Source organism: Anomalospiza imberbis, chromosome 2, assembly GCF_031753505.1.
Source record: "Anomalospiza imberbis isolate Cuckoo-Finch-1a 21T00152 chromosome 2, ASM3175350v1, whole genome shotgun sequence".
In the NCBI taxonomy this organism is placed as follows: Eukaryota; Metazoa; Chordata; class Aves; order Passeriformes; family Viduidae; genus Anomalospiza; species Anomalospiza imberbis.
This window is the reverse complement of record NC_089682.1, coordinates 106,348,933-106,369,068: the sequence shown is the minus strand read 5'-3', so window position 1 is coordinate 106,369,068 and position 20,136 is coordinate 106,348,933. Positions and strand designations below refer to the sequence as shown.

At 41.1% G+C, this 20,136-nt stretch overlaps 1 protein-coding gene across 1 annotated transcript in view; it reads left to right on the top strand.

Moving 5' to 3' along the window:
* The first annotated feature begins 336 nt into the window (after positions 1–336).
* Positions 337–20,136, top strand: part of ABCC4 (ATP binding cassette subfamily C member 4 (PEL blood group)) — a 137,377-nt gene continuing 117,577 nt past the window's right edge. The window contains exons 1-4 of the mRNA XM_068182456.1: positions 337–526; positions 13,896–14,006; positions 16,126–16,246; positions 16,893–17,117. Coding sequence (XP_068038557.1) covers positions 453–526; positions 13,896–14,006; positions 16,126–16,246; positions 16,893–17,117 — 531 coding nt within the window. The 5' untranslated portion in view covers positions 337–452. The remainder of the gene's footprint in view (positions 527–13,895; positions 14,007–16,125; positions 16,247–16,892; positions 17,118–20,136) is intronic.

Here is a 20,136-nt window from a genome sequence, read left to right as displayed (position 1 = left end):
AAGCGTTTCTGGTGGCGTTTGGTCCCGCTAAGTCTGACTTGCCCCTGACTCGCGACGGATTTTTCTGTCCAAAATAGCCGGGCGGCCACCTCGCTTGGCGCAGCGTGCACCGAGGAGACGCTTTCCATCAGCAAGGGACACACACAAGCGCGAAACCGGGGGCAGCGGAGCAGAGCCTCCCGGCCGGCGGCTCGGCCCGCACTGAGCCAGCCCCAGCGGACCGGCTCCTCAGGCTCCGCGGGGAAGCCGGGCCGGCAGGAGGCGTCTTGCGGCGGCCGGCAGGAGGAGGAGGAGGAAGAGGAGGAGGAGTAGGGCCGAGGCGGGGGTGCCGGCTCTCCCGGAAACAGCGCCGGCCGGCGGCAGAGCGGCGGCGGCTGCTAGCGGGGGGAAGTCGCTCGTGGTCCTGCGCCCTCGCCGCACGCCGGGCGGGTCGGGGCGGCGTGACGGACGGCATGGAGCCGGTGCCCCGCGAGGAGAAGCCTAACCCGCTGCAGGATGCCAACCTCTGCTCCCGGCTCTTTTTCTGGTGAGCGCCCGGGCGATGGCAGGGGGAAGGGCAGCGCCTGAGGCGCGGCGCCGGGCTGCCCACCGGCGAGGAAGGCGCCGGGCATAGCGCCCCTGGCTTCACCTCGCCCGGCCGCTCAGGAGTGCCGAACCCCGGCTAAGGGTGCCCGGCTCGCACTTGAGCGCGGGTCCTGGAGCGTCCGGGCGCCCCGGCGGCGGGCGGGCGGGACGGAGCGAGCGGGGAAGGGAGGCGGCGGCCGGCGGTGATTGTGCGACCTGCCGCCCGCCCCCGCGGGCCCGGCTGTCAGCGCTGCCGGCCGGGGCAGCCCCGGCTCGCAGGTGGGCTGAGGTCTCCTGAGGTGAACCCCCGCAGCCCGGCGGTCTGGGGACGGCGCAGCCGGGGGCCTGCCTGTCTCGGGCACGGCAGCGCTCAGCCGGGCAGGCGGCGCCGAGCGCGGCCCCGTCGCCCCCTCCGAGCACATGTTTGGTTCTCTCGGTAGCTGCGGGGAGGACGGGAGCGCCTTCTGCTTCCTGGCCCGGGTAGCCCTGCCCGGGCTTGGGTGCAGGGCTGCTCCCAGGCATTGTTGTGCTTCCCCGTTTGAATAACGGGTCGCGGGCAGGGATTGCTCATCCCGGCGAGGCGTGCTGGGCTCAGCTTCGGCGTGAGGCTTTGCCTCCGGCAGTGAGGTGGCTTCTGACCCGCATGGCTACGTGGGAACTCCCCGGCGTAGGGGATGGCTGGGCAGCATCCTGGCTGCTCTCACCCGCACATCTGCTGCCTCCGCTCCGGAGGGGCTTGGGTCTCACAGAGCGAAGGCTGGCGGTGTTGCTGCAAACTTCACGGGGCCACAGGGCTACCAGTCCAGAGTTAGTGCTTGGTCTCTTCTTAGTGGGGACCTCAGCATGGGTATATATCTGTACTCAAAGAGGTGAGGAATTGCAGCTTAGCATTTTAGTTGCTTTGAATTATAGTAGGAAAACCTGTGCAAAGTAAAACGGGAGAGCACCAAGCTTGTTTGTCCTAGCAGATCCCATTTGGAAGGGCACTTCCAGAGAAAGCTATTACCCTGCTTCACCGGCTGCAGCCTGACCCAGGGTGCACATGTTGTGTGGTGGAGAGGGGGAAGGAAGGGAGGGCATGGCAGGTGAAGCTCTTTTTTTGGAAGTCTCTGAAACACAAATAAAAAACTCTTTGATTCTATAAGAAACTCTGATCAGGTGCAGAAGTCCCCTTCGGAAGGTATGGGGATTTTAAAAACCCTGACAGATTTTAACTAAACATGTTTATCAGTCAAGGATATATCCTCAGAGGTACTATTTGCAAAAACAAAGAAAATAAATAAGTAATAATAAAAAAGGCAGCTTGTATGCTTGTGCAGAACTCCCTGTGTTCAACATTTTGACTTTTTATTTTTTTAATACCAGGGATGCCTGTGTTGGAAACAACTTAGTTGTGAAATCCAAGCAGAATGGGATAAACCTAAGTTGGTCATGTAGCATTCCATGACTGCTTCTGGTCTGTTCCCTTTCCTTTGCTGGAATCTTGTGGTGTTATTGGTAGTTCTGCCAAAACCAATCCAGCTAGATGTGAAAAAGAAGCATGCAGTGCTCGTAGCCAGCTTTCTGACTGCTTGTATCATTCTTTTTTTTGGCCTTCTGTATCACTCTGCATGTATTGCAGAGAAGCGTTCAACAGCTACAGTGAAGTACCTTAAATTTCCCTAGTTTTAGGCAAGCACCTGAAAGGCTCCTTTTGCCCCATATGTGTTTTTAGGTTCTTACTTTGCAAAGGGAAAATAAGTGGAAGGCTGTGCTTGAGGGATGACAGGTCTGTTCAGAGTCCAGAGATCAACTGGGACTTGAGACTTCACAGTCAGATGCTGGTGTACAACCATAAAGCTTCTGTTTGGAAAAGGGTTTAATGGAGCATGTAAAGCTTTAGAATTTGCCCAATGTCCTGCTTCTCAGGCTTTTATAGCAGTGTAATTCAAAGCAGTGAAAATAGCCTTCTAAAGGTGCATGTGATTGCAGCTAACATGGGTATATTAGTCAACAAGCATTAGTGTTTTCTGGGTGTAAATTTCAGCTGAAATGATACCTTCAGTGTTCTCCACTGTTCAGCCTGGAGAAGGCAAGGCTCAAAATTGAGCCTTGTGGTAAAATTGAATAAGCAGGGGCTGTCAATTTTCAAATTACCCTGTTAATACACCCTCTCATTTAGCTATAAAGCTAACTTTAAGGGTAACTCTTAGAATTACTCTCCCTTTCTAAGATGAGTGTAGCATCTCCCAGCTGCTTCATTTTAGCTCATGTTTCACAAGACATTCTGATATGTTTTTGTCTGGAGAACTGGGAAAACAGCATCTGAGGAATGCCATCCTGTGAGTTGTAGCAGCCACCACCCTGTGGTTGTGTGCCTGCTCTGCTCTCCATATTCCAGGTGTTAGCTGCTTGTTGTCAGTGAGGGTAAAAATATTGCATTGCAAGCAGCTTGGCAAAGATCGTTCTTATTTTTATTTTGTTTGTATTTTTCTCCAGAAGTGCAGTTTTGCCATTGTGAGGAACCACCCTCCCATTAGTTGCCAGTGGTACAAAATAAAAGCTTACATAATTGCCTGGTGCAAACAGGATCAAACTCATGGGAGAAAAAAAGTCATGTTTTCATTGAGTTATAAATCTCAGGTAATGAGTGTGTAGGCTGAAGAGACATTCTTCTTCCATTGTTTGAAGCTTGTCTTCTTGATTTTGGGTTGTGACTTTAGCAAGTATGAGCTTGATGAACATTAAACACTCCGGCAGTACATTCATGGGAAAGAGGAGCATCTGGATTGTGTGTTAATATTGTTACTTTTATAATGCATCTCTTGTGTAATGTTACAAGAATGAAAACTATTTACGACAAAAGTGTGAAGATCAGGGCAGTTGCAAAATATTGTTGTTTTTTGTGTCTTTCACTGAATTAGCTGCATTAACAGAGCTTTATCAAAGCCCATATTTGCCTTCGGAATGTTTCAGATATTATTGTAACTCCTGACTTTCAAGAGTCACAATTTCCATGCCCACCAAACTTTTTAAAGCACTGGCTGATATTTCAGTTATAGTTTGGACTGCTTGTATTCCTGATTTACTTCATCTATGTTGTTAGGTTGTTGTTTTTTTATTGCTGGCTCAGTTTGCTGGTGAGAATGAGGACTCTGAAGGATGGATAGGAGGGTTTGCTTTCTTTTTAAAGTTTTGTCCAAGGAAGAGAGAATTCAGCTGTGTTTTTCATGTTTAAACAGCTATTCAGTTGTAGAAAGTTTAGGAATTGAAAAAGCCTTAGAGGCCCCCATGCAGCTGAGAATAGCACTTTTTTGCATCTTTTTTCTGATGTGGGTGGTGGGATAATTAAATTAATAACTTAAGAGAGTAAGAATATTTCTCCTTTCTGGCTATTAACCCATCTTTGAACTTGCATGTTCATTAAGTAGGAAGCATATATTTATTTGCTCAGAACACTTGTTCACTTGAGATACTAAAGATGTTTTTTCTGTATAGCAGTTAGTGAATTTCTATGCATTCTGCTGTTTGGACATCAAATCCACCTTAGTGGAAAGTTGCCAAACATAGGGTAGGATTAAATTTTTGAAAGACTCAATAACTTTTATGCTGTTGCCATTATGAGAAGGAGGGCAAGCTAGAACACCCCAGAAAGAATATCCAGCATTTTTGTGTAGAGAAGTAAAAGAAGTTTAGGTGCTTCTAGATTTCATACAAAATTTTAACTTCATTTTAATAATAACAGTAATTACTTATCTGTCACAGACTCACCATGACTGTGACAAGTCTTTGGGTTTTTTGGAACGCTGAACACTTTCATCATCCTCAGGCTAGATGCCTTTTCACATCATGACTTGGCATGAGGCAATTGCCATTACAATAACAGCATTAAAACATGATCTGAAAACTTGCAGCAAGGCATCTACAGAGTTGTTACTCTAAGGAATAAGTCAGTGATTGGTTTATCATTGGTTTATCATTACCTGTTAGTGTCTGGCAGCATTGTTTTTACTTAGTACATGTGTGCTTTGAGGAGAATGACAAAACCACTAAGTCTTCTTCATGGATCTGATGTGAAGTGCAGTGGGAGAGAAGAGTAAAAAATAATCTTCATTTTTGGGTTTAAGTGTGAATTGAATGGGGTAAGCATAGATATGTAAGTCCCAGGATTTTGAGTGAGGACTGTACAATATGTAGCTGCTTGCCTGACCAAATGTAGTCATGTTGCAGATTTCTCTTGTAGCAGTGTCAATAGCTACACACCTTATTTAACTTTCTCCTCCTCTCTCACCCTGTGGCTTAGAATCAGAAAGGCCACTGACTGATTTCACCAGATTTCTCAGGCAGCCTAAGTATTGCATGCCTATCTGTCTTCAAGAGTTTCTTGCCTTGCATTGAAAGAAGTTATGGAAAGAATTCACCATTGTTCTTGGATATTTCAACTGGACTCCAGCAGTGCCACCAATAAAATTGGTTTGTGTTCTTTACTGTGTCAGTGAACAGGTTTGACTGTGAGGATTTTACATTTACTTAACATGAAAGTATCAGGCTTTGTGACTTGCCCAGGATCTTGCCTGATATTTAGTGAATTCCCATGGTCAATGCCTGAAATTGCATAGTAATGCCACTTTATAAAGACCTCTGAGGTAGCTAAGTTCATTTATTGACTTACTGGTGCAGGACAGTTGTGGTACTGTAAGAAACTGAAGAAATATGTAAGCATTTTCAGTATAGATAAACAGAAAACACATTTTTGAGATGGAAATCACACTTGCTTCTCTTTTTTCCTGGATGAAAAAAGACTGAGGATCACACATACAACTTTTTTTGTGAAAGATAATGCCTTGTTTGTTCATTTATCAGATATTTAATGTCCTGCTGTCAAATTTGAATCATTTGTTCTCTTGAGCTACTGCATTAATTTTTGCATGTTTATTTGCGAGATGTCTGCATTATGCAAAAGAAAATACTTGAAAATTATTATTTATGAGCTAGTAAAGTTAAAATATGTGGATAAAGAGTGCTAAATAGATTATATGGATTACAGCAAGTGTGTATAAACTGTTGAAGTGTTAGCATTTGCTGTCTACTGAAAATATCTGTGCTTAGATATGCAGTTAGATGAACTGTTAAGAATATAATGAAACACAGACTGTTTGCCTTTGGAATGCTTATGTAAAGCTTGCTGTATCATTTATGAGAGAAAATGTCTTCTTATTCCTGCAAAACTTGAAAATTAAGATTAGGTCATGATGTTGTTTTTGTCTTCTTTTCCAAAAATAATTTCTCCATCCTGATTCTAGAAAACTAGGCCTTATGTAGAGTGGAGAAGAGAGATAACCCAGTTAGATTTTGGGAGTGGAATGTTGAAAAGATCAGTCATCTATTTTATATTATTTGTTTTGTATCCCTGGCACCATACCACTTGTAATAACAGTGGGAACTCACGGGGCATTTTAATTCTCCCTATTTCCACTGCTTGTCAGAAAGGATGTTAATACGGAAATTCCCACTATTAGGTCCTTCTTTAATGAGTAATTACTGAAGTTTATTTTTATAAGTCACAATCTTCAGACCTTTACATCAAATCTTTGGTACTTGGCCTGTGGTTGCTGGGTTTGGAATTAATATTTTAATGACAGTCTTTGAAATGCCACAGGTACAGGTGATGCCACTCCTCTCTTCCCTGCTTCTAGGCCTGCAGAAAATGTTAGTTTGTAGTATGCTTCCCCCTTCTTCTTGCCATGCTGTGTTTCTTCTTGCTGTCTGAAATACCAGGAATTATGCTAGATTAATAAGGCAATTCTGTACCTGGCAGATGAACAGCATGAAAACAACCTGCAATAAATGTAGTCAGATACCAGTTGTGTTACTGTCAGCATCAGAAAGTGGGTGTTCAGCAGCTTAGCTGCTCACACTGTGCTGTGGAAAAGGCAGCAGCTTGGAAGATGAGATGGAGCTGGGTATCAAAGGTTAATACAGTTGGTATTGAAACTGGAAGCCTGAAGGGCATTTTTGAGTTAATATGCTTTGAAGTAATTTCATTGTATTCCTATTTTTTCCTTCTGTAAGCAATGAGAAAAGCTGCTCTTTAAGCCACATTAAACTGGGGAGGGAAGTTGCAACCAAAATACAGTTGAAAAGCAACTGAAAAAATACCAGACTTATTCTGTTCACTTTATTACTTGTGGACGACTGCCTTCATAAGGGGAAGTGGGAGAAGGCAACTTACTAATGAGAATGGATGAACATATGGAATGGAGAGGTTAAAAAAAAAAATCACATGATGACTACAAACTGTTGGTAGGTTATTTAAGAATTCTTGTAAAATAACTCTGGAGACTCTCAGTGTGTGTGTCCTTCTTTCTGTACATCCAGAAAGCCAGCAGTGATCCTCTGGACTGAGAGCAAGCACATAGCAGTGCTGAATTGCACTGCTGGTGTACAGTGTCACAAAGGTGGGTAATGAGCAGTGAGGCAGGCAGACTCCTGGGGGATCCAGGGAGAACAAGTCGTGTGCATTATTATCCAAATGGGCTGTGAGGAAACCCCATTTATTTTATCAAAAAAGCCATCTCCAAAGTAGGTGATTAAAGAGAAAAAAATGTGTTACTTTACAGCTTAGTTGTTGAAGTAGTGCTTCCAAGCTGCTCAAGAGAGACAAAATCCTAGTGTTACGGAGGAATTTGAGTAAACAAAGACTCTCCTGTGCAACTGTTGAAAAATAACTGGACATTGAGTGTAAACAGGTGATGCTTGTAATGTAATGCACAAATAAGCTTAAGAGGAATGGGGAAAATGCAGTTTGTAAAACACCTCTTTAAGAAATTCGTTGATGAGAGTATACTGGATATGGCTTTGACTGGGTGCTGTAAAATTATCCAGAAATTAAACTTCTGCTTATTATTGCAAATAAAGAAAGTATTTTCCTAATCAGGCAAGCAATTTGTGTAGTCTGATTTTTCTGACTTGTCCTGTGATAAAGCAGGAGCTCTTGTGAAACTGGTGAGAAAGAAATTTTGCACTTGTGCAGAGGAAGGTACTGTAATATGCAAGTGTCTGTGGGTGATTGTTGTGGGGCTGGTCAGTTGAGACTTGTAGGAGCACCCAGGGCCCTTACAGACACATCCTTTGATCTTAGGACATTTTTTATTTGTGTCAGCTTTGTAATGTAATTGTAAATGCTTTTTGGCTGATGTTTTTTGACAGATTATATCAGTTCATGAAGAACTTGTAATGTATGCTTAGATTTCTAGAAAGCTCTGCAAGCCTGCTCTCCAGGATGAGAATAGTACTTTTTTGAGTACATGCAAGAAGGACATGATAAAAACCCTGAGGTACAGGGGGTCCACCCCTGGGTTAATGAACCATTTGAGCTGGATGCTGCTATTAATTTCACATACCTATCTGTAATGTATTTCTTCCTTGGGTGATAGGAGATTATCTTGGCATGACAGGAAATCTAATTTACAAGCTTTCTTGTTTAGGACATTTTATTTCATGTATGAAGCAGAATAGCATGACTAGCCTTAATGATGCTGCCTTTTGGATAGCAGGGCCTGTTTCTCTTCCATGCTGTCTTTGAACAAGGGGATGACTTCTCTTAGGAGGGTAAGCAAACACTGTCTTAGCCTTTGCTGCAATCTTAGAGGCTTTCCAATATCTTGGTGGAGTAGTTCTCTTAACAATTGGTAAAAATTGGACTTTTCCCGAGCAACCAAGTAAATTGTGGCTGTAGTTGACTGTGTTGTAATCTTAAAGGGTGTGTAATGTCAGGGCCCAGGAGTAGGGAAATGCAGGAAGTGAATGTTTATATTGTGGTCTTTGTGTATCTGCTGGCTCAGAAATGAATCACTTTCTTTTTTTATCAGTGCCCAAGATACTGCTGCAGAGGTGAAAAACCTTTTGGGGTTAGAACAGTGATTTACTGTTTCGCAGTTGGCTATCTCTGGGTTTGCACCAGGTTATAGAGTGATTTTTTAATTTATTTTTTTAATCTTTATTCCAAGTGACATCAGTATTCTGGCAGTACCAGGGACTTATTCTGGGCATGTTTCCAGACTGATGTCTTTGATCAGCTAATCGTTTTGATAGAATAGAGGCAATCCCAGCAGAACACAGGGTACTCTGGATTCTTACAGATACTCACATTTTTATGCGTAGGTCATGCTAGGAAGAATTTGGGCTAAGCTCTTTGAAGGGCATCATGTGAACCCTGTGTTCTGAAAGAGCAACTAAAATGAGGCAATGTGTAAGAAAAAAAAAAAGTTCAAAATTCCTAGCAAACAGGAAGGTACCTGGGAAAAGTAAAGACAGTTACTAAAGAGTCCTGTTTTTATTTAAGTTGAACAGCTTCTTCAGAAAGAAATACAGAGAGGCAGTATTAGTCTTACCTCCCCAGCATGTTGTTCCTCTCTTTCTTCCAGTAAAATAGATTGGTATTGAGCCCATCATTGGGGTGAGAGGAGGGATTTGCATGACTGTCTATATATTTCCTCAATTTCTTTAATTTATGTTACTATTTTAGCTTTTTAAATTAAAGAATAATGCAATTTGCACAGGTTATGTTTTCATAGCTTATGCTAATTTTTCGTGAGCTGTTTTTAATACTCTTTGAAGAGATCTGTGTTAACTGATCTCTGTTCCGACAAAAGACATACCACTCTAATGAGTAGTCTTCCTTTATGGCTATGTTGGGGTTTCAGGGACGTTCTTTATGTAAGCCTTTGCTTTATTTGTCAGCCTCCTCCAGCAGCCCTCTGACAGCACTCTAATTTAACTGAGCCTTCAGGCAAGAGAAGGACTTGGTTGGTTTGTGTGTTACAAATGTGTGACTTGAGTAACAGTGGGCTGTTTGAAACAGGTTGGTCTCAGTTCTGCTGTGAGTGCAGAGAATTCCACAGGGCATAATCTGCATGTGGCATTCGGGTGGGAACTTTAATGACTGAATAGGAGCGTGTGCTAAGTCTTCTGTCTGGAAGTAGACCTTCCAGCGTAAAGTTCAGGATGCATCAGTGAAATGGGCATGCTCAAACTCTTCTTGCTGTACTTAGAGTTTACAGAAGAACTCATTCTTGAGATTAGCCCTTCAAGGACTAAGCAACATTTGAAAATAAAAATGTTTAACCTTCTTCTAAAGATATTTAACTATACTCTGTTAATACAACATACTGTTAAAAGCTTTTTTACTCCTGAAATCACCAGAGCAGTAGCTGTTGAAGATGGGTGTTTCGGGGGAAACTAGTCAGAAAGGTCAATAATGGGTGATTTTTAAATTTTTTTGAATTTTTTATACAATATTTTCCCCTAACCTTACGGAAATGTGGGCTTGTGCTGAGTCTTTGCCATCTTGTCCATTATAATAAATGAGTCACAAAATGAATTACTACAGTTTTCTACTTGCTCTGGATTGGTTTTCCTTGCTTTCTTTCATGTTAACATAGGTTGTAGTGCAGTATATTGCTCTTTGCAGTGTTATGGTTTTAACTGATGAAAAAAAGGGAGAAGCGCTGAAGTTGCACTAGGTCTCACTGGAACTAATAGTCTGACAGCCCTGAGACTTCTGGCAGTTTTACCCTGCACTATCATCTCTCTGCTCCTTAAATCTTTTTCAAATTCACTCACACTGTAGGTACAGTGTGGAGATGGGGCGACAAGGGATTTATTGCAAACTGTTAGAACTCCTCAGTGGAGATGGACATATCATCAGTAAGTTGTTTTGGGAGTTTAAGGACAAAAGGATAAACTGAACGGCTCTTACAGTCCTGTACACTTGAGAGTGTTGTCTTTCAGCAGGTTACTTTGCAGTGGACTGCACATCTGTGGTCAGCACGTGCTGCTCATGGCTGTAGTGTGGGATCAAATGCTGTCAGGATTGAGCAGTTGCCTTCAGCAGAAGGCATTATTTTTCCTGTTGGCTGCCTGTGGTTTTTTGAACAGTATAAGTAGAGGAATGGTGCTCTTGTGAGTAAAATTAAAAGCATTGTTTTTATTTTTTAAGACTGTATATTTAAGTCTGTTTCTAAAGTGTCTTTTGTTTTCCTCTGTGTACCCTGCTGCATGCAGAAAGTACTATATTCAGCACTGCTGAGGCCACAGTTGGGGCCCTGAATCCAGTTCTGGGGTCCCCCAGTACAAGAGAGACATGGACATACTGGGAAGAGCACAGTGAAGGGTCACAAGAATGATTAAGGGTTTGGAGCATCTCTTCTGGGAGGAAAGGCTGAGAGAGCTGGAACTGTTCATCCTGGAGAGGAGAGGATCCACGGGATATCATCAATGTTGATAAATACTTGAGGGGAGGGTGCAAGGTGGGCAGAGCCGGGCTCTTCTCAGGGGTGTCCAGGAGTAGGATCAGAGGCAGTGGGGCCACAAACTGAATAATAAGAGGTTCCCTCTGAACATCAGGAAACACTTCTTTGCTGTGAGGGTGATTGAGCACAATTGAAGGCTGCTTGGAGAGGTTATGAAGGCCTTGTGGAGATCTTCAAAAGCTGTTGGGACATTGTCCTGGACAACCAGCTCTAGGTGGCCCTGCTTGAGCAGCAGGGTTTGGACCAGCTGACCTCCAGATGTCCCTTCTGACATAACCCCAGCCTTTCTGTGATTCTGTAATAAATATCCTATTTATGTTCCTTGTTAAATGTCAGAACCGGTTTTCTTTTCATCACCTTGGCAGCAGTAGCCAGTGAAATCTCACAACCATTTCCATAGATGGGAAAAGGATTTAGCCTTTGTATTTTCCTGAAAGGGCTGCCTCATGTGATTCTCATGCTAGGAGAAAGATAACTTTAGCCTCTGTCTGAAAGGAGACCTGTGACTTGTTTATGGGTACATCCTGGGTTAATACTGATGTTTCAAGAGAAGGAACACTGGGTATCAGCCTCAGGAGTCAATTTAAGTCTGCAGATCTTTCCCTGCTTGTCCTGGAGCAAACAGAAGCTATTTCATCCAGCAGGCAGAAATTATTTAATGGCTTTGAGGTTATTTGCCTCATACCTGCTTTTCACCTGTGGTCAACTGCAAGACCTGAGGCCAAAGAAGACATGTTTCAATGGAACAGATTCCTTGTGTCAAACCAGGCAGAAGTTTTGCTGCTGGTTGGAGCCGTTGGTATTTAAGACCTTTTGTTAGGACCTTTTGTGGGAAAGATGTGGTAGTGATTTGGGCCCTGATGCTATTTAACCATAAAGTCCAAGCAACAGACTTGTCTGACAAGTACTTTCTGTTTCTAATGGTACCTGTAACATACATTAGGAGTTAACAACTCACATAAACAAATCTTCAGTACTCACTCCAAGAGTTTAAAAAGGGCTGTTAGGCATCAAAGGTGCTGCTCTAAGGATAGAGACTTAATTTTTTGAATGAGTCACAAAAACACTGTGCTAACATGCTAAGTAGTGAAGGAACAACACTGTAAAATCCCATTTGTTACTTGCAGTTGTGCTATGGAGCGTGGGAAAAAGGGTTTGTACAACAGTGCTATCTTTGAAGAAACTCTCTGAGCCTCCTCTCTAGGGTTCTGTCTGCCCATCCACCCTCTCTAAAACTAGCCAACAGCCTTCTTGTAAGTCAATGTATACCAAGTTTAATTAGAACATGCCCGAGCAAGAAATGTAGAGCAAGTTGATGAGTATTCATAACCAGTGTTGTGGTTGTGAATAAATAAATACCCTCACTGTGAACCGCCCCAGTTTTGAAATCTCACATGTAGGTAGGTCTTCCAGAAAATAACATGCTTCACCTAGCACACCACATGTTCTTTTAAGAACTGTGTTGGTGAAGCTGGGGAGTAAATAAGTATCAGAAATTGAACAGCAGTTAAGAACTTTCACAGGCAATTGAGATCAGACAGACAGCTTGCCTTGAATGCAAGAGTATTTTTTCTGTCACTATTGGACATAAAATGAGTACACAGAAGCTTGGTAAGTTCAACAGAGAAAAAGAGCAAGTTTTATTCAAACATCTAGTATTTATAGAATTCCAAAGGTGATCATGGGTTGGAGGATGGAATTACCACCTCTCCAACCACACTGGTCCAAAGATCAGTCAATCATTTCTCTCCACCCACAGAGAAATATGTAAGCTATTCTATTTATACATGAAATTATGTGGAACTTTGACTCTCAAATATGTAAACCTTATCAGAAGGCTAAAGAAGTTATATGAGAACTTTAAAACTTTCAAAAGAACTATAAAAGAAAGCTTTACACTTTTAAAAATCAGGGCAACAGTTTTTTCCAAAACAGATCCATCCCTGACTTCTTGATTTTGATGATGTTAACCAGTTGAAAAAGTACTTATAGGAAAAGCCTTAGAGCCAAAATCCATGTCTCCTGGAAACAAAATATCACAAATTTAGTAGAAAGACAAACTAAATGGAAAACTGCAAGTACCGTAACTCCACTATTCCCACTAAGCCATGCCTGTTTTGCGCATGTCATTCCCTTTTTCTCCATCTCATGGACAACTTGGTCACTTTTGTGCTTTATGCAATACAACCTTCGCTCTGTGGGGCCCAACTGAAACTGTTTGGACTTCCCTGGTATTTCAGGCTTGGAAAAGGATCCAGGTGCATAAAAATCTAGTCTTGCTGTTTGCTGTCAGTTGACCTCTCTGATCTAACAAAATACAGTGTTTTTCAAAAAATATACAGTACTGCTATTATAATTTATCTTCAAAGTGTTGTAAAATACTGAGCTTTTAAGAATCTTTCCACTAAGGAAATTAAGCTGTTAGGCATTATTTTCCTTTTTTGAACCTACACGCTGTGTCAGTGTGCTTCTGTTTATATTTCCAAATATGAGTAAGGTACAGTAATAATCCATTGTTTTCCCATTTTTACATTTCAGTGATTGTCTTTAAATTACTGACCTTTAATACTTGTCAAGATGTCAATTGAACAGCAGCTACTTTTCTCCTCAAGTAAATGTTACAAAAAATGTCTTTTAGTGTGCATTACAATTTTATTTACAGCTTTCAATATTTTAATAGTTGGGTTAAGTTCTGTTTTTTTCCCTTAATATTTAAAGGAATGCTATTTTTCCTTGAGTGTAAGGAAACACTGTAAGAGAACAATTTACTTAGGGCCAAGAAGGGTTATGCTGGCTGTCTGAATGACTGGGAGTAAGGTGCTGTGGGCATAAAGAGATTTAGGAAGTGGGAAATGCTTTCCCATTTGCAAGATAGGAGTTGACTTAATTCTTAGATAAAAGTGCAGTGAAGTGTGTTTAACGATGTTAAATGATTCAGGAAGAGGAGAAGAGAAGGGGGTAAAAGAATTAAATTATTATGTAAATAAATAACTCATTTTGGTCTGCTAATCAGTTTACTAATAATTTGTATTTATCTAGGTGGTTGAATCCCTTATTTATTATCGGCCATAAACGGAGGCTTGAGGAAGATGATATGTATAAAGTGATGCCAGAAGATTCCTCAGAGAAGCTTGGAGAGGAATTGCAGTGGTAAGGAGAAAAATTGTAGAATACTTTGGGTTGGAAGGCACAATTGTTCTCTTTTACTGTATTAATGCTGGAGAAGGTAAAAATCTTATTTCTATTCTAAAATTAAATGATGTTATTGTAAAGTTTAACAAGGTTAAAAACGTTGAAGAATTTAGAGCAATGAGAACTAAGAGAACTTGTTTACCATAGACGCTTTTTAGATTTTTTCAAGTTATACATAATGGAACGGCATTAGAGTAATTCCATTATGTCATTTATAATTAATTTGACACGTGGCAAAATGCTTGCAAAAAACAACTTTTCATCAACTGTAATGGTAATAATCCTTAATAAATGTGTGAGTCTTCTGGCCTGTGGTAAAACAGCTGTGGAAACTTCAAATTGCTCTCTATAAAAAGTGGAGAAAAAAGTTTTGTATTTTATTTCTTTTAGTTTGTTTGTTTAGGTTGCAAATTGAATTAAGTGACCCTTTAAATATATGTGTGTATATAAATATATGTATGTTGAAAATCTACCAATCATTGGTAAATTGGGCAAGATGCCTTGGAGAGCTAAAAGCATGTATCTAGGAAGTGTTTTTATTTGGTTTTAAGTACTTTTTCATGGACTGTGTACCAGTTTGTAGTGTTATTGACTCAGGGAGATCTATATTTTAGTATGAAAATATCTTCATATAATTACTATTTATATCAATTGTAGTGAGACTTCCAACAGAGAGGATTTTTGTCTTCAAATAATCTTCTGCTACATATAGTTAGAGGAAAAGATGCCTCTTAGTGAAAGGTGGCCTCTGTATTAAGACAGTGTAGCCTTGCTGTTTCTTGCCATTACACTGAAAGAAGAGCAGATGGACTTTCCTGATAGTTTGGTTGGGATGAGAGATGCCTCAAGAAGTAAAAAGAATCCAGAAATGAAAGGTTATGACCAGATCTGACATCATCCTGCTCTGGATAAGTTAACTGAGGAAAGAGAGTCGATGATAAGCTCGTAGGAGTTGCTGCTTTTAATGTCTTTGTAGCTGGAGAGCTTTGCCAAATTCCATGGTTGTGTCTTCAAGCAGTTTAGTGACTTGGCTGTAGGGAAGATGGATTTTTTCAAATGATTTTTTTATAGTAAAAACACACACTTGCATGAGTCAGAAAATGGTAGAAGAAAAAAAAAAAAGAGTGGTTTTTAATTCTTCAGTGTACTTGACCAAGAAGCAGAGAATATAATTCATAAATAGCTGCCTACAGAAATAGTCTTTTCTCTTGAGCCAAGAAAACCCACAGAACCTACATAGTTTCTGTTTTCAAAGCATGTAGACAATAACACTGAAATTCTTGTAACAAAAAAGAGGGTAAAAAAAGTTTTCTTATCTGTATGCTTTGAACTTTTGTGCTTTGTTGCAAAATAATTGGCTTTCATGCCTTAGACTCATTTCACCCCTCAAACTGTCAAGGTCAGAGGTTTGGCAGAAAACACTTAGCATTCAGAAAAAATAGGGAGGTTCCTCTCTGACAGCAGTGTGTTTTAAGAAGTCTGCTTAAGTTGTGATACTTTCTTGCTAAAATCATGCTTGTTATTACTGTCTTCGGTTTTTATGTGAACAGATTGTGTCCTACTTGTGGTGATGGAAAGGTCTTTGCCACTCTGCTGCTGAATCCTTGCCTTCAGAGAGATGTGCGGGGTGTTGGATGACAAAATCCTCAGCAAAGCATGTGGTAGAAAATAGGGCCAGACATGAGAAAGGTTTGGGCATCACAACCTCTCTGGCAAAGCACAGGGCATACGGATAGATAAAGACACTGTGCTGCCTCAGTTTAGTCCATGGTTAGGAGATCATATCATAGGAGCCTCTTAATTAAGGTGAGTGGTGACTGTCTGATCAGAGAGGAGAAGAAATTAAGGAAGAGTTCCTCATCAGCAAATGTGTCAAGGGTGATAATAGTCAACAGTGGTGAATTGTTTGTGATTAACCAAGAGCAAACAGGCCTAGACATTATTAACTCGTTTTGTTTGATTCAATTTTATTAGGTGATCAGGGCAATCTGGCTGTTAGTCTGAAAGTGTTTTATTCTAGGTAATTGCCTTGTGATTTTACTTCTGTCCTCCAACATATTTGCCCTTTGTTTGTCAGGTACTGGGATAAAGAGGTGCAAAAAGCAAAAAAGAGAGGAAAAACACCACATTTAACAAAAGCCATTATTCTGTGTTACTGGAAATCCTATTTAGTTTTTGGAATTTTCACAATGATTGAGGTAAGTGGTATAAAATGTCACAGGACCTACTTCTTCGCTAACAGCAGTGTGAACCTTGTCCACTTAGACTGCATGACATGTACTGGTGACTTCATCCTGAACTGCTCAGAGAACCTGCTAATGTTCTCAGAAAGGTAAAACAGAGCTATAGGCCTGCAGAGACTGAAAAACTGAGTCATAACTGTGGGATTATGGAAGTGAAACAGAGAGCTCATTTCAGTGCATTATTTTTGAGACATTGCAAACCACTGACTTGATTTGTAAGGCTTATTTGTATTTTATATATCTGAGTGGGATGCCCAATAGACTGAGGGTTTTTTGCTCTCTGTAAGTGGCTCTAAAGGACGCATGGCATTTAAAAAAGTGGAAGTGTTATACATTCTCATGGAATTTTTATAACATCAAAGCTTTTTTTTGGTAATTGAGAAAGTTCTCCCTGAAGTTCCAGCTAACTTTTAATGTTGAACATGTTTCTTTTGGATAATATGTTGATAAAAATTGGCTTGATATTTTAGAGCACAATAAAGACAAAATAATAAGGGATATGGCTGTGGCAGTAGTTGGCTCTTGTTTGCCTGTTTATAGACTTGGTTAGCACGGTGTGATATGAAATTACTAATACTTTTCCCCCTTCTTTCTCTTTCAGGAAACCCTCAAAATAATTCAACCAATTTTTTTGGGGAAAATTATTAATTATTTTGAAAACTATGATGCCTCAGATGAGGTAGCTTTGAACTTTGCGTATTGCTACGCAGGTGCTCTGTCTGTGTGCACACTTATTCTGGCTATCATGCACCACTTATACTTCTACCATGTGCAGAGGGCTGGCATGAAGCTGAGGGTGGCTATGTGTCACATGATTTATCGGAAGGTAAGCAAACCTGTTCACAGCTGTATTTTGTATTTGACAGCTGTTCTGCTGGGGGAGTTTAAAAATGCAGTTATTTGTCATGCTCATGATTGCAATTCCATTGAAGTTGCTCATTAGTAGACACCTAATGCATGCAGAACGTGTCAGGTCTTAGATGTGTGCATGTGGCTTTGCTGTCTCTTTGGTGCTGGGGTGTCTGAATGACAGCTTCAGGCCTGCTTAGTGAAGGTGGTGAGTTAAATAGCTCTAAAGTCTTGGAAGAGCTGCTTTCTTTGCTTCCTGCTGCTGTTGGAGAGGAGTCCCCCCCATTGCTCTTGGAAGTGTTGTGTGCTGAATCTGTAAGAGGTGTCGGCATAGAGCAGGAGAGGGACAGAGCTTCCAGGGAATGCTGGCAGCAATTCAGCCTTGCAGTTTGATCCCAGGGGAGGACATGGATGTCACCATCTGCTGCAGCACTCTCAGTCTCCTGGGAATTGTTTCACTGTCTGGGTTTCCCTCCACCCCCGTTGTGGTTAACGGTGGGATTTATTAATTAATATTTTATCCCATCTGTGATGTAGAACTAGTAGGTTGTCTCCTTTGCAGATAGAGGCTGCTTCCCTCCCTTTGGGCACCCATCAGGTTCCCTTGGGGGAGTGGCAGCAGTTCTGTGGAACTGCTACTTTCCCCTCCAGGCAGGCAGGGATGCTTGACATCTTCACCTTTATCCCTCCTGGGGGGAAGAGAGAGAGGAGCAGGCAGAGGAGACACAGTCCAGAATCAAGTAGAATCCTAAAGGCAGGGATTTAGTTTTTTATTACCATTTACTGGTTTTACTGTGGGAGTACTGCACTAAAACCAGTGAAATGTGAGAAGGGATGTGTGTTCAGTGAGCCGTGGTTTCTTTGCTGTCTCTGTGTCCTGATAAGAAATAGCTGTCCTGAACTACAGATGGAGTTGAGGCTGCTGTCAGAGAGAAAGTGGAGCAAGAGAAGTTGAGTTTTACCTACAGGAAGGAGCTGAGCAACATCCAGGACAAAATGCTGTTTCCCAGTTGAAAATGTCTGCTTCACTCTTCTGAAGCCGTTGGCAATACCCAAACCATGAGCCTGCTTCCAAGCAGATCTCTGCTGAGAATGCTGGAAGGGAAAGTGCCCCATCTTTTTATCTTCAGTGCTGCTGGAATAGTGACCTGCAATTTCAGACCTCAGCAAGGTTTAATTGAAGAATTAGGACTGCACAGTTTCTTTGCAGTGTAAAGAAATCCACATTATTTTAACCATTAAAAATAGGTATCATCAACTTAACATGAATGCTTGCACTACTGGTGCAGGTCATATGAAGTTTTTGCACAAAGCAGTAAAGTGAGGAGAGTAAAAATGTTCGCATTTTAAGTGGTGATTACTTTTCATACACACATTTATTCTCTTCCCCTTTTTATACCTTGAAAAAAATCCTCTGGGAGCTTGGCTCTAGCATGGCACAATGCTTTCTTGTACATAAACATCTCTCTAAGGTATTAATTTACCAGACTGATTATCAAAATGGAATTAATGGAAAATGTATATAGTGATGGTGTTTGTTGCTGAGTTGATACTGGCTTAGAAGCTTGGAAAACAAATATTTGTAATATGCACCCTTATTTCTAGAGATGGGATTAAATGGAAAATTAATCAGCCCTCATTTTTACTTCTGAGAGTGAGGGTTGTGGTAACGGCAGAACACTGACAAACCTTTCTAATAATTTGCCTTCACTATGTGCTGCTTATGAATAGGTCATACTTTCTCTTTAACCTCATATAGGCTTTTGAAAAACACTTGGGTGTTTATTTACCAACATTGTAGCAGAGTTTGTTAATTGCTGTAGAAAATAAAATATTTGATTTGTAAGGATAAATAGATTGGCTAAGAGAGCATTCTTAATAGAGAACTTCAAATGTTCATAATTCTTAAGTTTTAGACACGTTTTAATTTCCTGGAAAGTTCAAATCTAATTTGCAAAATCCCTGTATTCAAAAACTTAAGAAATTTTGTTACCAACAAGAAGTATTAGTGATGCACATAGAAAGTTCATAACAAAAATGAAAGTTAAATATATCTCACGATGACTCAGAATCTTATGTTTTGAAATCAAAGGCTACTTTTGGGAAACTGGATTTTGTTGGTTTTATTTTTTTTTTAAATTGGCTTTTATAAGTTCTTTGAGGTCAGTGTACTGACTTTAGCTGGGATGGAATTAGTTTTCCTCCGCTCATATGGGGCTATGTATCAGATGTAGTAAAAAGAGGAAGGTACCAAAACAGGACTTTTCGGTAAAAAGTATGAAAAAGTATGAAAAGTATGAAAGTAAAATTGCTACTTTGCAATCGATACAGATCCATTCAGCCAGGAAAATGCAAGGCTTATTTCACTTTAAAAAAAAAAGAAAAAATGAAAACCAAGAGGGAATCAAGGAAATGCTAAAACTGCATTGCCACTGATGATGGGAATGGCTGCCTCCTCCCTGAGAACACAAATCAGTCACAGATGAGCACCCTCCATTTGGCTCAGATGCTCGTGTAGTTCCTCCTGAGACTGTCTTGGTCAAAATGAACTGGACTCAAATAGAATTCATATTAAAACTGGTTTTGCTGCTTATGTAGAAGTAGCTAGGAAGAAGTCAGAAAGGTGATTGTGTGGCAGGTCCAAGACAGACACAGGCCATGGGCCACTAGCAAGACACCAGCGCGGTCTTCTGATGGTTCAGGTGAAGCTCAGATAGCAAATATGTTGTGCAAGAGGTGCTGTAAACACATCCTGATGGGACACTTCCCCAAGCATGCATCATGTGAACTCCTATTACTATGATCTGTGAATTTCTAACATCTTTTCTCAGAGCTTACCAAACTTCATGTGTGGTGTGGAGCAAACAGGATAGCAGCAGGCAGCTACCTGAGGGATTTCAGGTGGATGAGAGACAGGTAGCTTAAGACAGGAAATGAAGCCATAATTTTCTCAAATAACTAAATCTGATCTTTCATATACCCAGTATCCTAGATTT